Genomic DNA, 26,355 nt, shown 5'->3' with positions numbered 1-26,355 from the left:
TGTCTTGGAGGAAAATGTTACCTCATTTCCCAAGGTTGCTCACTGCAAATGTGACACTGAGCAATGGCCTGGGTTAACAGTGGTCAGTGCCTGACATTCCTCACATACTCAGCAAGAAGGTGCAGTGACGCTCAGGACCCATGGCAGTGGCCCTTCCCAACAGTTGGTATTTTTTTTACTTATCCTACTTTTTCCAGGTGTCTTTTTTCCTGCTTTCTTACTATCATTTGAAATTTTTTTCTTGTTCTATACTTTGACCTCTATTAGTTTGGCAATTGCACATTGGATTTATATTCCTTTAATTGATTGCTTTGGAAACTTTAGCATGTATGCTTAACTTTAGCATGTATGTTTAACCAATCTATTGAATTTTTGTCTAAAGGTAATCAAGCCTCTTTATCTTCAGAAAAATATGAAAACATTAGAAGGTTTTCACTGATCACTGTCCCGTATATGCTATTTTTAAATAGCATATTTAAGACATCAATTCCAACTTAAGTCCACAAATTATACAATACACAAATGATTTACTTTCATGCAGTTCGTGTGTGTCTAGCTTTACCCACACAATTTCATTGGAAGTGAGAATTTTCTTCGATTGTTTACTTGGAAATGTCTTTGTTTTGTCCTTGTTTGTGAAAGATTTTTTTTTTGTAGGACAGAGAATTCAAGGTTAAAGTTATTTTCTCTTAGCACATCGCATATATTATTCCACTCTCTCAGCTTCCAATATTGCTGTTGAGATGGTAGCTGACAGTAATTAACATTCATTTGTAGAAAAGTTGTCTTTTCTTCTGGTTGCTCTGGAGAGATTTTTTTTTTGGTTTTTGGTATTTCAAAGATTTAATATGATGTATTTAGGTATCGCTTTCTTTTCATTGAATCCTCCTGGGGATTTTGGGGGTCTTTATAAATATGAAGATTGGTATATTTTATCTGCTCTGAAAAATTCTGCAGTATTGCCTCACCTCTTTGAATAGTGCTTTTCTATTTTTCTTTGTTTCTTCTGTCTCATTCTAATAGTCTGAGGCATGCCGGATTTTTCTCCTTCTATCTTCCATATTTCTTAACCCCCCTTTCATATTTCCTGTATTTCTGTCTTTCTCTCAATTATCATCAGATCCAACGTCTCTTTTACCAACTCTTTGTTGGACTTTGCCCAAACTGCTGTTAATTGATCTATTGAATTTTTTTTTTTTTTTTTTTTTTTTTTTTTTTTTTTTGTGACGGAGTCTCACTCTTTTACCCAGGCTGGAGTGCAGTGGTGTGATCTCGGCTCACTGCACCCTCCGCCTCCCAGGTTCAAAGTATTCTCCTGCCTCAGTCCTCCGTGTAGCTGGGATTACAGGCGTGCACCACTACACTGGCTGATTTTTGTATTTTTAGTAGAGATGGGGTTTCGCCATGTTGGCCAGGCTGGTCTTGAACTCCTGACTTCAAGTGATCTGCCCACCTCGGCCTCCCAAAGTGCTGGGATTATAAGCATGAGCCACCACACCCGGCCAATGTATTGAATTTTTTATTTAAATTATTACTGTTTCAATTTTAAAGTTTTACTTATTTTTACAAATCTGCTTGGTCATTTTATAATCTCTTGTTTTCTTGTAATGCTTCAACCTTCCTTGCTGTTTTTCAAATGTATTGAACACACATATTTTATATTATTTATACAAATTCCTAACCTTTGCTATCTGTACAGGTCTGATTTTGGAATTTGTTGTCTCTGCTGACTCCAGCCCACATTTTGTATCTGTGATTATTTAGTGATTTATGTTTGCGAGCTCATGCCCCTTAGAAATTTCCCGTTTAAACTGTGAGACATGTTTAAAGCATGTTCTTCCTGATTGTACTTACGTTTGCCTCTGCCCGGTCCTCTGTGTGCTACCAATCTGGAATCTCTAAAAACTATAAGTTTGGATTGGAGTTTTTCAGGCCATACTAGTAGTGAGGATTTTGGCTTCCTACTGGCTGAAGTGTGAGCTGCAGAAATCTGAGAGGGCAGTTTTTACCCCTTGCTCTTTCCACACTCCCACCTGAAGACGCAAGCCTCCTTCTTCACAGTGAGGTTCTTCCAAGGTCACGCCGTTGAGTCTGCTCTATGGGAATGCCGACTCGGATCCGACCCCACACCCTGCTTGGGCCCCCACTGAACCTCTGGTCTAGATGGCAGAGACTCACATAAGCCTGCAGGACAGGCACTGCTCAGAACAGTGCTCGCCCTCACTATATCTCCTTATCCTCATTTTTGCCTGCGTTTATTCTTCCCTGCTTACTATCGGACCAGCCACACTTCATTAGAAGAGATTTCCCCCTTGTTTTATCTAGCATTCTCATGTGTTCCGGGAAGGCTCTCTCTACATACGTGACCCAGCAGGTTGCCCAGAACAGGGAAAAACCCAGCGGAGCAGGGAAGGGCGGTGCTGCCTCCCAGCCCCAGCTTCCTCTCGAGCTCCCCTGATGATGGGAGGAGGAGACGGCACCACAAGGCGCGCCTCTCCCGGGGCTGCCACACGGGCTATTCTCAGCTCCCCCTGTCTGGCTTTTACGTGTTCATCAAGTTCTCGTCTCTAGTAGAGGTATTTAGTGCCTGAAATACTATAGGTGTTTATGAAATATTTTTAAACAATGAAAATTTGCTAAAACAAATCTAGCAAAGATTTTATGTTCTCTTTTGTACCCATGCCAGATCTTGAGAAATTTTTCTATGATGGGTTTTTTTTTTCCTTTTTAAGCTACAGAAATCCTTCCTGCTATAGTTGTAACCTGTTTCCTCTTTCCTGCTAACTCCCTTCCTTTTGAATTCCTCTATAATTTATGTATAGGCTTGGAAAAGTCCCTTATTTCTGTGTTAACCTCCTAGAGCCTCAGCATCTTCACTGCATAAGGGGGTTCGCTGTGTCTGTTTCGTAGATAAATGTGTCACAGAAATAATAATGTAGACCAAAGCTCTTCCTAATCAGCAACCCACTGAAAATAATCCTAGTAATGTCTGTTTACACACACGCATGGAACACTACGGACACTTGCTTCTCTGAAGTAGTTTAACATTGGTGGGAGAGAGAGGGGAACCCAAAGTTTTAATACAGCACAGTGAGCAAACTAGAGGAGCCCAGGAGAGACCCCAACAGGGCCTGTGGGGTGGAGTGATCTCGGTGTGGCTTCCTGGAGCAATGCTGGGTCTGGAAGATGCTGGAAGGAGATGTGGCCAGTGGGCAGAGGCAGAGCGGGCAGGAAGGACAGCCGTGGCCACTGCGTGAATGATGTCACGGAGACACCACAGTTCATCTTCTTAGGAGTAAGTCAGCGGGGCAGGAGCAGAGACTGCACCCTGGGGGAAGGAGGAGAGGCAAACGCAACATGGAAGAAGGCCTGGCTAGGAAGAACAGAGTCTGGGGCTTCCAAGCTTCCAAGCTCTGGAGCTATGCATGCCCTGGGGTAACTGAACCAGATTCGCTTCTAGAAGGATCAGGCTGGTGGCAGGACCACAGGTGGGTTGTAGGGAAAGCCTTTAGCCAGTAATGACTATTTTCTGGCAAGAGCTGAGGAGGACCTATGCTGTGTTACGGAGGGCAGGGTTGGAAAGAAGGCAAGACGGGGAAAACGTGTAGAAGGCACGGTTGGCAAATCTCAGTAACTAGAGACGTAGGGAATAAGGACATGTCAGGAGGTCACGGTAAGTCTTACCTTCTGGTTTGGGCAGCGGGGCACACAGTTATGCCTTGCATAAGACAATACAGTTGAACAGGGGAGTTTTCAGATACAAATTCTCGTATTTGGGAGTCGACTGTCTTCCCAGCCGTTTCATTAATTTTCTGTGTGAAACTCTAGGATTTCTACGAATAACTCCATTGAGCACCTTACGATTTATAAAGCCCTTCCACATATTGGTTTAACTGCATGAAATTGCTGTTTGCATAGGTGACGACCTGGTGAGAACAGGGTTTTTTGTCCTCTTCTTCCTCCCTCTTCATCCCAAAGTGGGCTTTTTCAACCTCACCATCAACATTTTTAAAAATAGACTTTATTTTTTAAGAGCCATTTTAGGTTCTCAAACAAACTGAGCAGAAGGAACAGAGACTATGGACATTTTTGATGGACACGTCTTGGTAATGAGCCTGTCCTGTACACTTTAGAGGGTTCAGCAGTGTCCGGCCTCAACCCACGAGATGCCGGTAGCCCCACCCAGCTGTGACCATCAAAAATGTCTCTAACACTGCCAGATGTCCCCTGGGACCCATCCTCTACCGCCCCAGAACCACTGTTCTAGAGACTCAGAATTTCAGCCAAAGTCAGGTCATAGGATCTGAACAGTGGGTAGAAATTTAATTCAAGATATTTTACTTCCCAGTGTACAGTCCATCACAGGCTCCTGCTTACCGCGGTCGTTTTTAGATCCGTCTTTCACCTGTCTCCAGCTACATCTAATTTGCTCTTTAATAAATGGTACACGTGCTCAGCTATATGTAATTCATGTCTTTCCATTTCAAGAGTGACGTTGTTCATTTTTTTATCTGCTTGGTCACTTTGAGTCTCTTGTCTTTAATGGCATTTTCATATCTTGCTTTTATCTTCTTAAGCTTATCAAATCTGACATTCACTGCTCTCTCCTGGAGGGTCCAGTGGCTGGAGCCTGCTCACAGCCGAGTCTGCGGCTGGCTGTCTTGCGGGCTGTGCTCCTGACTTCAGTGGTCTTATGGATTTTGCGCACAGCGATTGTGAGCTTGCACTCCTTGGAGCTGTGTCTGAGGGATTTCTTTGAAGCCTGGCTCTAATGCAGATTCCTCTAGAAAGCATTTGTGATTGTTTCTGATAGGCACCTAGGGCAACAACAACTCAAGACCACTTTAAATTGTCAGCCGGAGTTGGTGCTGCTGTTTTCACACAGGCGGTGAACCGAGGCTGTGCCCCTGTGCGAAGGCTGGCTGTGGCCACAAACTCACAGAGGATTTCCCACGCTCCCGGCCCCCTGCTTAGCGCCAGTGTTCAACCACGATTCCTCATCCAGGGGGTTATGGGGTCCTCCCTCAGCCCCACCCTCAGGCCAAGTGCAGCACCCTGCTGGACTCCCACTTTGGGGAGTGGGCTCTGTCCCCTGCGGCCCCCGCGGCTGTGACACGGGGTCTTATGCTGCAAATCTGAACCCGCTTCTTGGTTCCTGCCTCTGCTTCCTCACCTCATTGACTTGAACAAACCTGGCTTGAGATTGGGTCAAAACACACATTTCAATGTCCACCAGTGGGACAAACGCCCCCTTCTCCAGTGAGGACCCTGTCACTTTCCACAGCTTTTCTTCCCACTCTTGGACAACAGACAGCCCACACTGACGTTAAGTTCTGAGCGCTTGGTTAGTATTTCTAGTCTTCAGGATGGGTCCCTTTCAGAGACCTGCACAGGCAGCCTGCAGTCCGAGCTTGCTGGCTCTCCTACTCTCCACCTTGTGTGTCCCCTACCACCCTCTCCCCCAACCTGGCACCTGCTCATTGTTCCTCTCGGCTCATTGTTCCTCTCAGGGTCAGAGCCAGGAATGAGGAAGAGGAGGGGAGAGAATGGGCTTTGACTGATCTCCTCTCTTCCCCAGCCTGACCCTTCTCTCCTGGAGGTCCCTGTTTGCTTCACTCCAGGCAGGGTCTCTGAGGACTTCACATGGCCCCTCCTTGGCCCAGGCCCGGCCTGTAGGAAGCACTCATATGTCCTTGGCCAACAAGCCTTGCGCGGACAGGGTCAGCCACCACACAGCCTCTCTGTCCTCCTCGCGTTGCCCTCCAGATGGTCCCAGTGGATGCCAGACCTAAGCCACCTGGTCCTAGCATATCAGCACTCCCCAAGGGGCCCCACAAAGTCATCCTGCCTGGGCTACAACAACAGAGGCGGCACCTCCCCAGCCCTTTAGGTGGTGGAGAGGAAGGGTGCTCAGCACAGATGCTGCCAAATTTCCTCCCCTCCATGCTCCCCTCCTTTACTCTCCAGGCCATCCTGTGTTCTCAGAGACCTGGGCAGTGCCAGGGTTTTGGAACAGCCTCTCAGCATTTTCTTTTTAAATTGGCCTATAACTATTTGTCCTTGAAATTTTCAAACTTAGTGTATCTCAGGGAGTTGGTAGAAACTTTCCTTTCAAATGATCAATCCTGAAATCCTGTTTGTTCTAAATTTAACCCTGGAGTTCATCCACTTCCCTTCGGCCACACCCTGCTTCTCCTGGCCTCATTCCCCAATCTCTTTATTCAACAAGGGCAGCAGATATCGACGGAGTGCCTACTGTGAGCTGGGCTCTGTGTCACAGCAGCCTCTGGGATGTTAAAGTTCCTGTCCTTTAGGGCCTTATATTGTGATTACTGGAGAAAAGCATTTAAAAGGTGAAAAGGATGAAGGAGAAGGAGAAAGAGGGAGAAGGAGGAAGAGGAAGAGGAGGAGGAGGAGCAGGAGGAGAAAAGGAAGAAGAATCACATATTATCAGAAGTTTTGTAAAGAAAATGAGCATGAGGTGTTCTAGAGAGTAGTGGAGAGAGGCCCTGTCTGAGATAGGCTATCCAGAAAGGCCTCTGCAGGGAGGCGCTGATTCAAGCCTGTCTGAGATAGGCTATCCAGAAAGGCCTCTGCAGGGAGGTACTGATTCAAGCCTGTCTGAGATAGGCTATCCAGAAAGGCCTCTGCAGGGAGGCGCTGATTCAAGCCTGTCTGAGATAGGCTATCCAGAAAGGCCTCTGCAGGGAGGTACTGATTCAAGTTGGAAGCCAAAGCTTGAGAGCGAGCTGGAACAGGGGCCCAGGCAGAGGAAGGAGCCAGAACCCAAGGCTGGAGGTGGGACGGCCTTGGCGGTTCCAAGAATGAAGGGAAGGCCAGGCTGGTGGAGCCCAGGAGCAGGGTGGGGCAGGGCAGGATGGGTGGTAGGTGGTGAGACCCAGGGTCTTTGTAGCAGAGCCAGTGTAGGCAGAACGAGGAGTTTGGGTTTTATTATACTTTACTGGCAAGAAAGTAAGAAGCCTGGAAGAGTTATAAGCAGAGAAGTGGATGATTGGATTTGGATTTATGTGGAATGGCCATGGGTGGCCAAGCTAGCAGGTGACCACCCTGGTCTAGAGTGGGGATGGTGGCTTGTCCTGGAGTGGACGCAGAAGACGAGCAGGGTCAGACTTCAGAAACCCTTTACCGGGCACACCCAGGTCACCCTCCTGGGGTGGATGCAGCCTTCTTCCCAGGGTGGGGATGGTGGCTTGTCCTGGGGTGAGCGCAGTAGGTGGGCAGGCTCAGAGTTGAATGTCCTTCTCCAGACACACCCAGGTGATGCTCATGGCATCCTCCTGCCAAAGCCTCCCGGGCTCTTCCTTCTCTTCCGGGGTAAACTCCATGGGGCTCTCTACCATGTGACCTAGCACCCCTCCTCTGCCCTGTCCCCACTCCAACACACCCTCACACAACAGCCAAATGAACCTCCTCAGGACCATGCTCTCACTGGCCTTTAGCCTGAGCTTCCCTGACGGAACACCCTTGTCTGTCCCTGTGTATCTGGCTGGTGCTTGCTCATCATAGCCTGTGAAATGTAGCAGTCATCTGCGAGACTAAGGGCTCCTCTGGGGGCTCCCGTAGGGCTTTCTCTCCCCTCTAAAGCCCTTCCTGCCTGGGAGTGAACACACCGTGGCTTGTCTGTGCTACCCCAGAGACCGCAGTGCCCGTCAGGGCAGGAGTCCCTGCTGTGCCCAGCCCCTCAGATCCCAGCCTCAGCACAGCCCACAGCAACAGGCACAGTAGATGTGCAGAGGACCTGGGTTGATGAATGACACTGGGCTCCTGCCGTGGTTCTTCTCTAACTCATTCATGCCAAGGTGTACGTGGGAGAGAAGTGATTGATAATTAGTGAGTCACAAACATGAATACAACCAAGTATGCCCCACACGGTCACTTTCACATACTACTGTTGGCTCTCCATTGTCACAAGTCTTTTTAAAATTATTATAATTTAAAAATTATGGTCTCATTTTCCTCATATTTTAAAAAATTGTTCTAGTTAGTTCTTGAATATTAGTTTTTTTCTGTGGGTTTTTAAGGATGTGAGGTATTTATGGTGTGAAACTATACCAAACACTAAAAAAATCTGCAAATGAACACTGAGTGTAGTGGCTCACACCTGTAACCCCAGCACTTTGGGAGGCTGAGGTGGGCGGATCACTTGAGGTCAGGAATTCGAGACCAGCCTGGTCAACAGGGCAAAACCCCATCTCTACTAAAAGTACAAAAATTAGCTGGGCAAGGCGGCGCACTAGCCCCAGCGACTCAACAATCACAGGAGGAGGAGGTTGCAGTGAGCCGAGTTCACACCACTGCACTCCAGCCTGGGGGACAGAGTGAGATTCTGCCTCAAAAAACATTTGCGAATGAAATTCCCTTTTTAGAGTTATGTGTTATTTTCTCATCTCACATAATTTACACGTGTCTTTGTTTTTCCATGTTTGTGGTCATGTTGGAACAAAACCTGACAGTTTTGCAAGTCATGGATTTACAGGGAAGCATCTGAGTGAACTGTGTAAAAGCTCAGCGATTTCGATTTCGATTTTGATTTCGAGGTGGTAAAATGGAGGGATGAGGAAGGGGGAGGAGCAACTCAGAGGTGGCGCCTGTGGACGCAAGGACTTATCCTGGAAACGTCCGGCCCCACTTCCTTCCCCTCAGCCCGTGGGTCTGCGGCAAGTTCTGCTCCCAGCGTTACTGCCCACCTCGGCCTCTTGCTCTCCATCACTGTGGCCACTGCGGTTTGCTCTTCATGAGGACACTGTCCTGCCCCACAAGACTGTCACAGGGGCACCTCCCCGAATCTGCTTCCTCTGCTGTGCACCCTGCTGCCAGAACTTTCTCAAATGCAAGTGTGTCCCTGTTGTCCTTGGCTCCACGCTTCAGTGGCCTCTTTGTTAAGCTGAGAACAAACGTCATTCCCTCTACCTGACCCCACACCCTGGGCCCACACTCTGCCCACACAGTGTCACTCACCCCAGGGCCTTTGCGCAAGCTGCTCTTTCTTTCTGCTCTCGTCTCCACTTGCCTGGTTTGAAAAACCGTCCCCGTGTCCCTCTAGTCCTTCCTCCCTCCGCATGGGCCAGCTGCATGTTTGTCTGCCTTAAAACATGGCACGTTCCGCTGACTCATAGTGTATTTTTGTATCTGATCATTTGTCACAAGCCCGTGATGATCCTGTGAGAGGGCACAGTGCTGAGTACAGAGGAAGAGATCATGAAATGCATGATACGTGAATACATTCAAACAAGTAATTCTTCCATCCTATAATTATAACTGTAATTATAATCTCACAGCATTTTCTACCATAATGTTTTACAAATATTATGACTATTAAATAATCTGTAAGTAACTTTTATAAAAATTTAGATTTAGTAACTAGATTTAAGTCTGGATGAACCGAGTGAATAACGAATGCCTTGCTCAGTATATCAGTTAGGATTCCTTTGGCTGCAAATGACAGAAAGCTCAATGAGAAGATTTATTTTCCACAGAAGTAAGCCTCAAAGAGGTTTGGCTGCAGACTTGGTTAATGCAGTAACTCAACAGTGTTATCAAGGATCCAAAATGTTTCCAGTTTTCTTCTGTGCCATGCTTAGCATGACCTCATGGGCCCAAAGTACTGCCAGCTCTGAGCACCCCATCCTTACACACTAGCCAGAGGTAGAAGAAGAAACTCACCCCTTTACTCTGCCCCAATTTCCTTTCTTGCTCTGTGGACTTAGGCAATCTCCTCTGAGGTTGTTTTTTGGTTTTTGGTGTTTTTGAGATGGGCTCTCACTCTGTTACCCAGGCTGGAGTGCAGTGGCACGATCTCAGCTCACTGCCATCTCCGCCTCCCAGGTTCAAGTGATCGTCCCACTTCAGCCTCCCAAGTATCTGGGACCACAGGCATGCACCACCACATCCAACTAATTTTTGTATTTTTTAGTAGAGAAAACATGGGTTTTGCCATATTGCCCAAGCTGGCCTTGAACTCCTGGGCTCAAGTGATCTGCCCATCTCGGCCTCCGGAAGTGCTGGGATTGCAGGCATGAGCCCCTGCGCCCGGCCCCGAGGTATTTCATGCCCATGTTGAGTCCACGTTGTCCTCTGGCCTCCCCACACCACTCAGTGTGCCTCTGCCTCTCCCCGACCCTGTTCCTGAGCTGCGCTGTCTGTCCCTGCTTTCTCCTCCCTCACTAAGCTCGGGCTCCCAGCTTCCTTTCCTTTGGGTTAAGTTCCTTCTTGGTCTCCTGGTCTTTGTGTCTGTCTTCTGGTCTTTCTCCTCTGTGTTGTTGTTGCTGTTGATTTCTGTATGTCCTTCCTCATTCATTCTTTTTATTTTCTCCAGCTTTGTCGAGGTACAATTGACAAAGAAATTTTTTTTTTTTTTTGAGATGGAGTTTCGCTCTTGTTGCCCAGGCTGGAGTGCAATGGTATGATCTCCACTCACCGCAACTCTGCCTCCCAGGTTCAAGGGATTCTCCTGCCTTAGCCTCCCGAGTAGCTGGGATTACAGGCATGCGCTACCATGCCCGGCTAATTTTGTATTTTTAGTAGAGATGGGGTTTCTCCATGTTGGTCAGGCTGGTCTCGAACTCCTGATCTCAGGTGATCCGCCCGCCTCAGCCTCCCAAAGTGCTGGGATTATAGGCGTGAGCTACCCCGTGCAGCCAAAAGTTGCATAATTTAAGGGACACCCCATGGTGTTTGCTGTAGGTATACCTCATGTAAGGGTTCCCACAATCAAGCTAATGAACATACCCATCATCTCACATAGCTACCTGCGGGCAACACAGATGGGCCTGAGGACATCATACTAAGTGGAATAAGCCAGACATGGGGAGACAAATGTCCATGATCTCACTTATCTGTGGAGTCTAAAAACTCCCCAGGGCTGGGGGTGGGGAAGGGCGATGTTGCTCAAAGGGTACAAAGCTTCAGCTATAAGGCAGACAGGTCCTGGAAGATGAAGGCACCGCAGGGCAGCTGGAGTTTGTATCCTGGAAATGTGCGGAGAGGAGCACTGTCCCCACCGCCTCTCTGTCTGAATTTCATCTCTCTCATGTGGTGTTTGATTTAGGTCTTTTCGAGGCATTTACACCTTAGCTGATACTGGTGCTGCCCCGAGGTGTCACCCGTCTGGGCTCTGTTTGCCGCGCAGCCTCTCTCTGGTCTGTCTCTGCTCCGCTGTGTCTATGACTGCACTGTGTGTTCACATCTATCACTGTCTCAAAGAGAAAAAGGGCTCACTGAGGCAGGGCCCTCCCTTCTTGCTGTTTGGGAGTCATGACTCCAGCCGTGCTCCGCTGACACCATGGAAGGCACCAGAGTGCCCCAGGCAGAGGGACGAAAAAAAATCTGTGTTATCAGGAAAGTTATTTGATCAGCCTCTCTGTAGATTCTGGCCCTATGGTTTATAAATGGGTTTCAAAAGAAAGTGGTATGAAGCAACATAGTATTTAAAAACCAATAAAATCCAAAACTGTTCTCACAGCGGGCTGGCGGGGGAGGTATTGCAGGTGAAGCCCACCTTCTGTGACCCCTGTGCCTTCCTACCCAGGTTGGATGGGGGATGCGGGCTCCAGCGGGGAGGGAGGAAGCCAACCATGATGGTTTCCACAGCTTGAAACCCAATGTGGTTTTTCTTCCTAAATGTAAGCCAGTCAATAAGGGTCAAGTACAACTGGCCTGTGGGTTTCCACCTCCCTCTCCTGACTACTCAGAAACCAGGCCCTCTGGTTTCAAATGTAAATTCCATTTCCTGGTACTTCACCATTAGAGCTTTATTTCTATCGTTTTGAAGACTTTTACGCATTAAGACTTTCTTATTAAATTTTCAATATGCTCAGAGATTTTAAACTGTTAAACTGAGGGCACAGGTGTCATTCTGACATGGCTTGGTTGGTACCCAGATGTGAATGAGACCCGAGACAAGTGTCCTGTGGATGGGGGCCAGGGGCCAGCCAGAGACCAGAGGCAAACTTGATCCCTTCTGACTTTTGCCGAGGGCCCAAGAAGCCCTTCCCTGACAGCTCCAGGCCCCTTGCTGACACCTGCTCCAAACGTGCCCCCACCTGAACTGTCCACTACAGTTTACCTTCTAGGGTCTCAGGACTTTAAGACCATCTTCCTGAGCAAGGACTAATTCCTACATTCAAGAAACTTCAAAGTCATAAACATTTCAAGTACACGGGGATCCACAGCCCAGGAAAAGGATTCCTTTCTGTACACTCAGGAACTACACTAAGGGAAGCTTGACTAAACCCATTTGTATCACAGCCACAGGAAGTAGTTCACAGGGGCACACACTGAAGCCCACCTCCCTCCCTCGTACTGGCTGGACACTGTCTCTGGAGCACCCAGCAGGATGCCTGTGATGGGCAGAGCCTTCGAATGCTGATACTCTGGAAAAGCACGATTTCCTGCTTTCGCAGATGGACAGCACCAGGTGACCCTGGTAATCCTGGTGAAGTTTTTGCATCAGGTGAACCTAGTGAATTCACCTGCCATGGAAAACTTTAGTCCTAATGAAGACCGAATGTTTCAATTTATTTTAAAGATATATAAAGTTTCACTTGAAGTGCAATTTAGCGTTTTATTGAAAATATATGGGAGATTTAGAAGCTTGAAACTTTCAGCAGCCTGTAGGACTGTTTGGAGACGAACAGACATTTGTGGTACTTGACTAATTAGAAGCTCTTGGATGTCACTCAAGCCACTCCTGTGGGGTGCCCCGAGAATGTGGCATCTTCCCATATGCAGAGAGCACACCAGCCTTACCCACAAGGTGCCTGTATAGCGGGGAGAGATGGGAAACCTTGTCACAGCTGCCTGACTGTGCCCTGTTATTCCTCAGCCTGGGACTCCCGCCTCCTCTTGTCTGTCCAGGAAACTTATTCCCTCATCTTCTTACCCTCAGGGGTTCAGAGCAAAGGCCATCTCCTCCTTGACTTCGCCAATTAGAATTGGCTTCTCATTCATCTGTTACGCATTTCTTTCACTTTACATAAAAACGGCATCAGCTTTGTTCACTCACCTCTTCCATAAGACTGTGAACTTCTTGGGATGTTGTAATCATTTTGTGTCACAAATGACCACCACAGTGCCAGATGTTAGTGCTCGATAATCACTTGTGGAATTGCATTGACCACACATCAGCTAATCTGGTACTCATAGAAGTAGCAGTCACCACGGAATTCAAACTTACTGTGCTTGAGTCAGAGGAAATGTGAGATACTCAGAGGTCTACCAAGCTCTTTATCTTCTCTTCAGTCCTCTCCCATTCCATCATCTGGGCAAGAGCCTTTATCAAGTTCACTTTCTTTTCTGGTATTTGGTAAGGATAATTTGGATTTCGGTTACAGTGGGTCTTGATATTATACCTACCCTAGATTTAGTGGTTTTGGAGGATTTCATTACATAATCACATGAAGTAGTGTTCCATGATCACTAGAGATTCTGGTATACGTGTATTTTACCAGGAGAAAAAGGCAAACAGATTTATTGCTCTAGCAATGAATTCCAATGAAATCTGAATGATTTCCCCCCCCCAAGTTCAACAGAACAGTTTTGTTGCCTTCAAATTTGGGGAACTAATGAATGTCCCATGAAATATTTTCTTTCCAATTTTGTCAGATCAGGTCAAAATTCTATTGTTGGTACAACACAAGCCTTGACTTAGGCCTGCCTGCCTTGGGGCTTTTGTCCTGAACAGGATGCCCATGAGTTGGTATAGGTGGCATTCAGCACTCCTGTCTCCGGCCAGTATTACTGGCTCCCCTTCCGAGGGAAGCATGGTCAGGTTGGCCCTCCCTCATTCCCGGAGTCTGTGTCCAGTTGGAGGTCCATCTACCGCTTCCCGTGCTGGGTACAGAGTGTCTTTGTGTTTGCCTAGAGCCAGGATGCCTGAGGGTCCCAGCAGGGATACAGGGCACTAAGAGGCTGGTTCTGAGAGCACAGATTACTACCCTCCCAGCAGAACCTTAAAGGAAGCAGGCAAAGCAGTTTTCATGGGCACTTAACTGGCACACCGTCTTGAAAAGGAGAAAAAGTGGTGTTTGGTGTCCTTGTGGGGTCCTGCACTTCTGTTTTTAAAGAAGAATAGTCATTATAGATCCTTTAATACATAATATGAAAATCAATTGCACTATTTAAATTCACAAAGCACTCCCACATCGGTGATCTTGCATAAGCCTCTTGGTATCCAGTAAGGGAGGTGAGACAGGTTTCACTCGTATTTTCCTCTTAGAGATGAGTCGTGGGAACAACGTGCAACGGCACCCAAGTTCACCAAGCAAGGAAGGGGCAGCGCCAGAGTCGTGGTGCTAAACTCCCGGCTTCCACTCCGGAGCAGCACCGCTCAACGCGGGTCTCCAGGAAACCCAGAGAGCCTATCTGACCTCACCTCAGCCCGGATGCAGCATGACTTTAAAGCTCTTATTTAAGGACATTCTGACCTCTCTACCCACCTTAGCCAAAATAGCCTATCACAAGTATTAACGCAACATCTGACTAGTCCAGGGAGCAAAACAACGCGAGGATTTTGCAGTTCGCACTGCAAAAGAGCAAGCAAGACTTGTCAACTCACCACCACACTCGTTTCTGGTCTTTGCAGGTGGTGATGGTGCTATGTCAATGGGCTCGGTTTCTCCCTGTTTTTAAATACAAACTCAACACGTGCACAAGAGGAAAACAGAGCAGGCTGCACGGGGTCTTGAGCCCGCATTCTCGGTCCTGCTGCAGCCCTTGGTGGGCATTTCTAGGAAAAAAAAAAAAAAAAGTGTTTCCCTTTAAGGCGGATCCCGAGCGGCGCTGCCGCGAGCAGCGGGTCTGAGGGCCTTGCCCTAGACCCAGGTCACCCCGCCCCGGGTATTCCCAGCGCGGGCCCTGATAAGCCATCTGTGTAGACGTTTCCTAGAGCGGGACCGGCTGCGGAGGGCGGATGCGTCTTTGTTCTGCAGCCGCGGGAGGGAGGCGCCCCGAGGGCTGCCTGAGCCCCCGCCCTCGGGCGCCTTTGTCGGCTCCGGCGGAGGGAAGGCGCCGGTTCCGCGGCGGGCGGCTCCGGGCCGAGCTGCAGGGCCCGCTGGCAGGCGGGGGTCCCTCGCTCGCTGTGCCGCTGAGGTTTTGGCTGCGTTTGCTGATCAACAATTAAAGTTTGGTTCGGCAGAGAAAAACATGATGACAAAATGTGCATAGGGATGTTTTAAGGAAGGAAAACATAATGACGGCCCCAAGCTGGAAGAAAGAGCAGCCGGGCCGAAGTTGCGTGACAGAAACGCCCGCGGCTGCGCGGCTCCGGAGCAGCTGCACAACTCGCCCGGGCCGGGAGCTGTCCCGGGCCGGGGCTCATTAGGCATGCGGCGGCTGCGGGCACTGATTGGCGGGCAGTGCTGTGGGCGGGGCCGTGGGCGGAACCGCGTGGGGGCGGGGCTGCACGGAGCTGGTTCTTGTAGGAAGGAGTAGAAAGAGGAGGAGGGATGAGCACCTGGAGCCACAGGGCGGCGCTGATGATTGGAGGTATCGGCAGAGGCGGGGCTCTCCTGGGCGGGGCGGTGGGCTCTCATTGGCAGTGCTGGTGGTGGGCGGGAACGGGAGGGGTGGTGAGCGCTGATTGGCCGTAGTGGCGGGGCGGGGCGGAGGAGGAGGAGGTGTGCGTGCCGGGGCGCGGAGCGGCGGGCGCTGATTGGCGGTAGTGGTGGTGGGCGTGGTGTAGGCGTGGCGCGTGGCCGGCGCTGGTACTCGCAGGGGAGGCGGAGAAGGAGGCGGAGGGAGCGCTTGGGGCCCCGGCCGCGGTGGCCGGCGCGGCCTGCCCTTTGTGACCGCAGCTCGCGCCCCACGCCCCGCGCCCATGGCCGCCGTGCCGGGCTCTCTGGCCACGCGTGCCCGCCCGCGGACCTGAGCCCCGCGCCTGGGATGCCGGGGATGCGCGTCCCCCGGCCCTGCGGCTGCTCCGGGCTGGGCGCGGGGCGATGGACCTGAGCATGAAGAAGTTCGCCGTGCGCAGGTTCTTCTCCGTGTACCTGCGCAGGAAGTCGCGCTCCAAGAGCTCCAGCCTGAGCCGGCTCGAGGTAATGCGGCCGCCCTCGGGGCGCGCAGGTGCCGGGCACTGAGCGGGCCGTGGCCGCCGGAGCCCGCCTCGCCACCCCTGGGTGGACCCCGAGACCCGTCAGGGAGTTCAAGTTACTGGAAAGCTGGTCCGGTTCCGAAAATCGAACCAAACGGCTCCAAACGTTATCGCTGGGACTCCGTAGTAATTGGGCGGTCCGTGGGTCCTCGCGGGGGCAACTCCACCCCCACTGCATTTCCAGCTGGTTTCTCCGCCGCTGGCTGCACGGGGTGTGGGATGGTCCCCTGTGGGCCACAGGGTGCCCCGGGTGAGGAGGGGCTTTCTCTGCAGCTAGACCGCCGAGTGGCGCGGAGCGCTCCGCGGGGGTCCCTCAAAGTCCCGAGTGGAGAAGCCCCCCAGCTCCGCCCTCCGAGGCGCTGATCAGGTGCTGTCTGCCGTGCCCGGCCGGCAGGTTCCACCTTATCTTGTAGCTCATTCGTGCATTTGAAGTCAGTGTAGAATTCACAGAACGGGGAAGAACAGGCAGCAGCACGATCTACTTAGGCGTCTAAAACGGCGTTCAGGAGTAAAGCGCCTGATGCAATATCCTCGCAGCGCCGAGGCTGATACAGATTCGTCCTGAAAACCCAGAGTACTCCCAAAGCCCTGTCCTTTCTACCTGTCCCGCATCTTGGCATCTTAGGGTTTCCTTGTGGACGGTTCTCTCGTGGTGTTTTTTATTTCAACCATCAAATCTTATTCTCTTAATCCCAGTGTCCAAATCACATTGTTGAATCTATAGATGACAAAACAGTGAAACATGTATAAGTGAAAAAGACATGGTGATGGGGAGACTGAGGCTGGGACCCAAAGATTTCGCCTGACACTGTCCCGCCTTTGCCTCAAGGCTGGCACCTGTGGGGTTTTGGTTGGTTTGTTTCAACTGGAACAATCTCAAATGTTTCATCTTGGTTTTCTTTGTCCCAGCTGCCACGATATTAGACACAGACATGGGTTCTGTAACAATTGAGAGACCTGAGGAATAGACAAAAAAGTAGAAGAGAATTACTTGTTTAAAAAGTTTCTCTTATGGCATCCCTAAATCAGAATTGGAAGTACTACATAGAATCAGTATGGCCGGTTCCCGAGGGTAAAACACATCTTTCAAACAAAGCTGTTAATCCAGTACTGGAGGAGGGCTTGCTTTTAAGTCTAATATTGAAAGAAATGAAGCACACCAGTGACGCAAATCATTTTCCTGGGACACAGGCACTTAAAAAATCTGAAGTTGACAAGATCAGAAACTCAGAACAGTATTTATCCGGATACATGCCTTTGTTTCCTGTTTCATCTCAATGCCAAGTTTATTAGACAACTCCTTGTCTCCTACCATTTATTGTCTTTGCCAAGAAGAGGTACACGTGTGAGCAAACTCCAGGCATTGTTTATGAAGAGCAGCACTAGAAACTGGCTGACCAGTGGGAGTTCAGGAATCTGCCTGATTCTGGATACACACGCCTCTGGTGTCACAGGGTTCTGCAAGGAGGGCCGGGCTGCAGGCGTGCCTCCAAAAAGAATACAGTGGGCAACAAGGTGGGGGGTGGGAATAGGAAACGAGGTTTCTTCCATGTAGAAATAAAATTTCTAGAAGTCATACATAAACCATCAGCGACGTAGGAGGTCAAATGGGCTGAAAATACATGTAGTCTAAGAGCAAGTAGTCAATTAGTGCTTCCTGTGTGCCAGATCCCGTACTAGGTGCTGGAGGTCTCACTAAGATGGTCAATAATGGCCGGGCGCAGTGGCTCATGCCTGTAATGCCAGCCCTTTGGGAGCCTAAGGCGGGCGGATCATGAGGTCAGGAGATCGAGACCATTCTGGCCAACATGGAGAAACCCCATCTCTACTAAATATACAAAAATTAGCTGGGCATGGTGGCGGATGCCTGTAATCCCAGCTGCTCAGGAGGCTGAGGCAGGAGAATCGCTTGAACCAGGGAGTCAGAGGTTGCAGTGAGCCGAGATTGTGCCACTGCACTCCAGCCTGGCGAGAGAGCAAGACTTGTCTCAAAAAAAAAAAAAAAAAAGGTCAATGCTAATACAATGCTCTCTTCTTTACAAATGCATTCCCCGGCTTTCTATTATTTGATACTTGTGAAAATCGGGGTAGCATATGTTACTATCCTCATTCTATTGCTAAGGGGAAGAAACCCGGAGAGTTTGAGAGTCTTGTTAAAAGCTTTCCAAGGAATTCATTCTGCAAGTGTTTATGGAGGACCGGGTCTTGGGCTGGTCTTTTTCTGGATACTGTGTCCAAAAAGACACGAGACATGGAAGTCCTGGCCTCAGGGCACTTCCGCCCAGTGATAGTCTCACAAGCATCTGACTTTGTGCCCCAGTCCAGTAAGTTCCTCTTCTGCACCCTACCCATACTTGAGAAGGCTGCCTGTTCGTTTGTGTGTTCACAGCTGGTTATAGGCCAAGAAGCACTCATCAAAAAATGTAAAACTGAGCAGGGGAGGTCTGTCAATGGATTGATGTTGAGAAATAGGACACAAAGTACTGAACACAGATGTGTATTTCCTCTGTGTGGATGAATGAGAAAGATAACTTGTTTTATAATAGGAAACATTTTTAAATTGTTTCTGTGAAATTTATATTTTGAAATATACAAAGACTTTGAAAATTTTTGTTATTTGAAATTCAAAGTCTAGTGACATAAACAGGAAATTAATGTAGTTACTTTAAGTTGAAAACAATATCTTCATTTAAAAGGCTTTCAGAGAGAGACTCAGTCCTAATGTTTTCATACTCGATTTTATTTATTTTCATTTTTTATTTTTTTAAATAATGAGGAATTTCTAAAGTTCCTTCTTTTTTTCCCTCTCTTTTACATTTATGCTTGGCAAAACTTCTCTGAACATACTTGATTTTAAAATAAATTTTACATCCATAACCCAACATTTGCTAAACCCTAAGTAACAGAGAAGCCAGGTTACTTAATCATATTTGGAAACAGTTTATTAATTAGAGATTAAAATGAAATTCACTGAAATATTTTTGTCCTCTATCAGCATAGAACCAAGTGAGATGGCCAAGTTGTTGACTCTGGCAACTATAATTTTGGGGGTTTCTAGAGGAAAACTGGGTGTCTTCCATAGACTTCCATGGGTGTGCCCCAGAAAGGTGTCAGGTCTCAGTGACCACAAGACCCTCATGCCCAAGAGAGCTCTGCTTTCAGGGCATTGACAGTATTGCCTAAGAACCACGACACATTGCTGGGCAGAGTAACCTGCATCTCATTCAACAGTCCACTTCATAGATGAGGAAAGGGGACACTGGCCCATTTGCTAAGCTGGAGTTACCGTCACCTGGCTGGGATAGGATACCTGAGTCAGTGTCTGGCCTATGAGTCACTGCACTTATCTACAAAATACGTTACCCATGCCAGTTGCCTAATGAGCTACGGTGGCTTTGAGAGCAAGGAAATGCACCACCCTCACCGTCCTAACTTAGCAGAACCATAGGTCCACTGAGCTGAAAGGAATCTTCTCCCCACTCAACCTTTCCACACGCCAGTAGAGCCTCAGAAGATGGGATGTGGAACCTCCAAAGCTTAGTTTATATTTCTTCCAAGAGGGAATGTACATTTTAAACTAATTAAAAGTGAGATTATTAACTCAAGACTTCCACCAACTTGCTAAAGGTGTCAATATGCAAAGTCATTTCATTTAGGGAGCAGTTATGAGTTTGGAGTTACCAAAGCCAGAGGGTTCTCTTTGGTGACCTATTATTTGAGCTATTTCAGCTGTAACTGGCATTTCTCCTGAAAGACAGTAGGGAGTGAATGAAGAAGACAAAATGTGAGGCTCTACCTGGGATATTGCTAGTGATGAACTGCTGAGTGGAAGGAGAACTTCGTTTTATTTATCTATTTGCTCAATTGTTCATACACTCAAAAGATTTTAGCACATACTGTGTGCATTGTGCTAAGCAACTGGGACATAAAAATAGGATCCCTGCCCTCAGTGAGCTTAATGTCTAACAGTAGAGGCAAACAAGTCAAAAGAAGCTTGCCATTAGGGTATAAGTGCTGTGAAATTATTGGCAGCTTTGGATTTAAATGGTCTGATTAGATCAATTGTCAATTTATTTCTATTTCTGGTGGTCACAGATCATCAGAATTCATCTATGTGTACATATAAAGACATTTTAATTGCTCATCCCTTTTAAGGAAAACATGGTATTCTAATAAAGGAAGTGTGAAGGGACTCTTAGCAAGCATCAGGAACAATATTGGCTCCAGTCATGGATAAAAAGAAAGCTTCCTGGAAAGTTTACCACTAAGGCTTATTCTTGGGGCATGATAGGTGAGCTCTTCTTCTAGATCTTGGGTGGTTTCCAAGAAAACCATTTCTAATTAAGATAATTTTCAGGTACTCTCAATAAATGCTCCCAAAGAAATTATGTTTATCCTAATTTTATTGGATTTTCTGACAGCCAAAAAAAACCACAATAAATAGTCCATATTAGTGAATACTGAATTTGAATTTGTTCTTCTTTTTGCTCATTTATATACTTATTTTAAAGACATTAAGCTTAATTCCTTATTTGTGGTCACAGTTTCTGTGATATGCTTTATGCTTGGAATTTCATTACATACTTTCTCTCTTTACGTTCAAGGAAAATCCCCGAAATAGTGTTGTTTTTTAAACTGTGTGAAAAGACAACTAAACGTAGTGAGATTTTACCCCTTTTGCTTTGCCCGTCCTTTTCCATAAGCCCATGTGCTGACTGTCTTTGGCCACACCCAGCACAGCAAAGACTGTTCAGACTATTTTTCATGCATTCAGAAGTAGAAGAATGAAGTGGAAGCCCATTCAATAAAAAAGGAACTATGTTCACATCCTCTGACTTACCATTTACCTGGAATTTCATTCTGTTTCTCACATGTGGGGCGAATAGTTTCTCAGAAGTGGCAATTTAATAGTGGGTGGGAGAAGTATGAACTCTCTGAGGCAGCTTCCAGGGCTACTGGCTGTGAAGGGGAAGGGGAGGAAAGAGGCTTTAGGGCTGTAGCTTCAGGATGAAGGCAACGTTCGGGTCAACCAGAGATGTGTGCGGCCTTGGGGACCTTCAGGAAGCTGCCAGGAGAGTGCTCCTTTGATATGGGGGACCAGGATGAGTTTACTTTGTATGATGTGGAGTTGGTAACCAGTAACTTAGCCAGAAATACTCTACCTTTTTTGCTCCAAGGATCTGTGCTTATTAAATAAGCAGAGCTGGTCTAAGACTAGCAACATTGTCTAGAATGCGCTGCTTTTATTTCTGATTACACTGAATTACGTTGTGTTGCATTTTCTCAGCGTTTTATGTTTGCTGATATATTTTCACTAGTAAAAGCTATTACATTGAATTCAAATAAGTAAAAATTATCAACAAATAGGCTGTTAAGCTACAGTGTGATTTAATCAAGCAAATGGATCAGACACAAATATATTCCATATGAAATACTGTTAATCACATCTGACTTGCAGCTGTGTGAGAAGCCTTGCCTGCTAACTGCTTAGCTAGGGGAAAATAATGGTGCAGCTACAAGGAAGCCGGAGGCACCTGCATATCAGGGCGTGGAGGACAAATGTGCCGTAACCACACACCTAGGATTTATTACCAAGCAGGCCAGAAGCAGTGTTTCCGACCAGCCAAGATGTGTACCTGTTGTTATGCAGTTATTTGCATATGTTATGCAGTCATTTGCATGCGTTCCTGGAGATCAGTTAGAGGGTGTTCCCAAGAATGCTACTGATGTGAGAGCCCTACCTGATTCCATTCGGCGAATGCTCCCTAGCCAGTCTTCCTCTATGAGCCTTGGTGTGCAAAGCTCCCCAGGCTGGGTGGTTTGCCCTTGCCTTGCCCCGTGGAGATAGGATTCTGCAGGCATGGAGCAGGTGATGTCCCTGTTTCCCTCCTGCCCCTGCTCAGTGCCAGTCTCCTGCCGTGGGAAGTGCCTGACCTTGCCGCTGCCCCTTCTCCCAGCCACCTCACACTGCCCTAGTGTTCTTGCTGTCTCCCTTGCCAAACCACTGAATCCTTCTGAGCACCTGTCTCCCCAGCTACAAAATAGGGGTAACCCTGTATTAAGGGTTATCTTCAATTTATTAAATGCTTCATCAGTGAAATGTGCCTTGTCAGGACAGCTTGCACTTGGCATCCGTGGTGTTGCACAAAGCTGACTTTGGTGAGACCATATCTGTAAAGGTTCTTGTACTACATTATGGGGGAAAAATGTTTTTTCTCTCCTGCCAGCCTCCTTCCTTGCCCCTTTGAATACACATCTGTTTCAAATTAGTATTATCACCATGAAACTAGCTTTTCCTAGGTTATAGCTATGTTAACTTTATATACAATGATGGTTTAATCTTTGATGCTGTCATTTTAAACATAATTTGTGGTAATAGCCCCTCTTGGAAAACAGACTTGTTTTCCACGCTGTTTCTGGCATCAGCCCACAAGGAATGGCTGAGTGGGGACTGTTGGGAGAAGGGAGAAGGCACTGGTAGAAATTATCTAGCCTTTTAGAGAAAAGAATTGTTTTTTCTTTCAGTTATTCTGTCTTCTGTATGAAATTAGCAAGATTTTTAAAAAATGAATCAAAGATTAGTACTTAGGTATTGGCCAGTGTATTTCCTCCTGTTGCCAAAGAAAAGAAAGGCTTGAATGAGATTGACAAATAAGAAAAACAGGCCTCATACCTGTGGAATGATTCGTATGCTGTAGTTTCACAATCTGAATTTTCAGATGGACATTAGCCAGAATGCAAGCCTGGGGCCTGCTGTGGAGAGCAGTCTCTGCACTCGAAGTGCACTGTAACATTCTTTGCACCAAGACATCTTGGCCACACATCCTGCCAAGGGCCTGTGGGCTTGCAGCTTTTACTCATTAAACTGTGAGGCCAAATTTATAACAGGAGGAGTGGGGGGATTTTACTTTGAATGACTTTGTTTTGGAACGGTTATGGTAGAAATGCTCTAGCGACTACTTAAGAAGCTCGCACAGGTCCCAATTTTAATGCTCTTAGCCCAGGATAATTGCAACTAGTTCTCTAGAACTAAGGTCAGATATTATATTAGCTTCCAAATAGTTTTACATCCATAATATCATGTGGACAATCTTTCTGAGGGTGAAAAACCAAGGAAGCCTCTTGTTCTGAACTGTGGGTAAAACACAAGAGGAGCAGAGAAGATGGCTTTGAGAGGACTCTGTGTGAGAAAAGCTGGGAGCCGGGCAAGGCTGGGAGGAGGCAGGAAGCCCAAGGGGCTCTGCAGGCCCTCCACAAGCCTTAAGACTTCTAGGCCACATGGCCATCAGCTCCTGCAGGCACCTGGGGCCCTGGGCTCCCTGTCACAGGGTCAAGCCCCGGAGAGACTGCTGCATTCTACACTATGCTTGCAAAGGTGCTACGGGAAACCCTCTTGCCTGTAACTTGCTAAAGCAACTCTGTTGATTGGTTGACTTTGAACATAGCGAAGGAAAGAAACACAGACAAACAACTTTTAAAAGAGCATTTATTTTTAGAACACCTTTGACTTCTTGAATTCTTCTTGGTTTCTCATCACTTCAGGGACTGAACAGACGGGCTGCGGGAAGCAAAGTGGTGACTATAGCTGACTGCCTTCATTCCAGAGAACCCGAGACACAGCATGAGGTTGGGTCTGTCTCTTATTTCCAGATCTTAACAAAGAAAACGCATGGATTATGATGTGTGACTCAGTCAAGTCCTTGTAGAGTACAACCCAACAAAGAAGTGAAAAAACTTTGCTGATGTTATCGATGGGAGCGCATATGCACAGGGCTGGTGTGCGAATCTGATGACATCGATTGGAGCCCATATGCACAGGGCTGGTGCGCGAATCTGATGACATCGATTGGAGCCCATATGCACAGGGCTCGGGCGCGAATCTGATGGCATCTGTCGGAGCCCATACGCACAGGGCTGGTGCGCGAATCTGATGGCATCGATAGGAGCCCATACACACAGGGCTGGTGCGTGAATCTGATGACATCGATTGGCGCCCATACGCACAGGGCTTGTGGGCGAATCTGATGACGTCAATCGGAGTCCATATGCACAGGGCTCGTGCGCGCAGCGTCCAGTGTGTCTCTCAGGGTTGTAAGCGTCTAGACCTCTGTCCTGATGTCTTCTTGAGCGCGTCGTACTGCGGTGTCGAGGCTCATGACAGCAGAACAACAACTGATGGAGGGAAGGGAGCGTGACCTGCTAAAATGAGCTGGCCACAATCACTCTGTGTGCGTGAGGCAGGAGAAGAGATGTACGTCTGAGACTCTCGCCCTACCCTCCCGAAGCTTAGATGTAACGGAGGTGATGGGCATTTGCCCGAATTGCCATGGGAGTTATAGAGTAGTGCCCGTGTTTTCATTTTACTATCTCCACCTCCCACTCAGCCAAGGCCTCTCACTGCCTGTGAGCCTGATCTTCTAGTGATGGTCAGTCTTTTCCTTGGTCTCACCCCTGCCCACGCTGACGTCCCTCCAGGTCACCTCTCTACCCCAGTGATCTTCCCTTCCCTGAACTGTCTGCCCCTCAGTCCATTCTCAGGCCCCACCCATACCCCTTCCACACCCAGGCCTCCTGCTTTGCATGGCCCTGAGCTTCTCAGGGGCTTGGACTCAGGGCTGTCTCTTAGGGAGACTCTGGCCCAGGGACACTTGGATCCAGACAGGATTCGGGAAGAGAAGTTACTGTCCGTATGTGACTGTGGGTACAGCGGAGCTCACTGCATCTGAGTCCTAGCCTAGAGGTGGTGGTTCGTGTTCAGATCACAGAAGAGAGGAGTGTGCTGCACAGAAAGCACATTGAAGGTTTCTTCCCTGTGATGTGGCTTGGCCACCCATGGTGGGAACGTTCTGGAGTTTCAAGGCTTGGTCACCCACGGTGGTATATTCTGGAGTTTTAAGAAGTGTCCTGAATCACAGGTCCCCTTGCATGGCCAGGCTCCGAGTCTGCAGAGCTTCACGTTCTCTCAGCCATCCAGGACAGAGCACACTGGTTCTCCCCAATGGTGTCATCAGCCTAGACCCCATAATACTTCTTTGCTGTGTGTGAATTTACAGGAAACCTCGGGCTGATTTGTGGTCTGTGCCGCTAAAAATGCTGGTGAAGCTTGTGCAGAAGGAAGGTGCCGCAGGCTGGACTTGGCGTTTGCTCGGCAGCCACGGACAGCTGTGGCTGTTGCGGGACCGTTGACCCTGAGCCACGCGTGGCCGTTCTCCATGTAATTCGCAGCTTCTAGGTTAATATGTACAAAGTCCTTGGAGGTCATTTAGGACATTTTATCTTAGGAATTAGCCATGGACTGACTATTCACTACGTGCCTAAAAATTATCAGTAGGACTTGGGTGTAGAGGGTTAAAATGCAGACAGAAAGTGGTGCTTACCTGACGCCAATGGAGGAGGTCATTAAAACCATCGCGTAAGTCAAATTACTTAGAAGCCACGAGAGGACCACATAGCAGCATGAGGTGGTGCTGGCATTGGGTTTCTTACTGACTAACTACTGTTTGGCCTTGAAAAATTTTCTGTAGAAAAAATGTCTAATCTAGGCTCACAATATAGCTGATCTAGTGTTATCTTACAATAAAATTTTTGGGAAAAAATCCCCGAACCACTTTGATTACTTAAAAAATTTTAAAAGCAACAAAATATCTTAAAAGATTGAGAAACTATCAACGTTTTTTAAAATGCACAGATTTCCACATGTATTAATGCTGGTAATTTTTAAGAAACAGAAAAACAGGAAAAGTCAATAAGGATGTTTGTTTTAAAAGCTGTTGCTTCTAGAATAGGTTTTATTCTAGGAAGATGGCCTTCGTGACATTGCTGATAGAGATTTGTAGTGAGATTTAAAGTCTTTGACTCCTGACGCTGAGTTTCTGTGATGAATGACTTCCCTCTGCACATTCCAGCCTGTGACTGCCTTCGGCCCACGATGGAGCGGGCGCCTGGCACCTTCTGTCAGGCAGAGCCGGGCTTCTGTCAAGGGCTCCCCTGTACCTGGACCCATGAACCTTCTGGGCTCAGTTCTTTCTCCCACATTCATTTGTTCCTCTTCCTCTTGGGTGTTAGGGGCCTTGGCGCACCTTAGATTAGGAGAGTCAGGCACCTGCTGTCAGGGGCCTTGGTGGCTGTGGGCTAGGTCAGCACTGTGGCTTCTGCTGGGCAGCCCCCCATGGGCACCACAGTGAGCTCACTGCCCCCTGTGTGAGCCCAGGTCTCTAGGGCAGAAATCCTACCACACCCACATG

The 26,355-nt window shown here is 47.9% G+C and overlaps 1 protein-coding gene across 5 annotated transcripts in view; it reads left to right on the top strand.

Moving 5' to 3' along the window:
• RPS6KA2 (ribosomal protein S6 kinase A2) overlaps positions 1-26,355 on the top strand; it is a 451,529-nt gene that overhangs the window by 218,576 nt on the left and 206,598 nt on the right. The window contains exons 1-2 of one of the 5 annotated variants that reach the window (XM_055391342.2): positions 15,716-16,055; positions 23,654-23,737. The exons of 2 other annotated variants lie outside the window; for them this stretch is intronic. In XM_055391342.2, coding sequence (XP_055247317.1) covers positions 15,957-16,055; positions 23,654-23,737 — 183 coding nt within the window. In that variant the 5' untranslated portion in view covers positions 15,716-15,956. Of the gene's footprint in view, positions 1-15,677; positions 16,056-23,653; positions 23,738-26,355 lie in introns of those variants that run through there. 2 more of the 5 variants (XM_055391339.2, XM_004044944.5) reach the window with 2 other exon arrangements.

This window comes from Gorilla gorilla, chromosome 5 (genome assembly GCF_029281585.2).
Source record: "Gorilla gorilla gorilla isolate KB3781 chromosome 5, NHGRI_mGorGor1-v2.1_pri, whole genome shotgun sequence".
NCBI lineage: Eukaryota > Metazoa > Chordata > Mammalia > Primates > Hominidae > Gorilla > Gorilla gorilla.
This window is presented reverse-complemented; position numbering and strand designations above follow the sequence as displayed.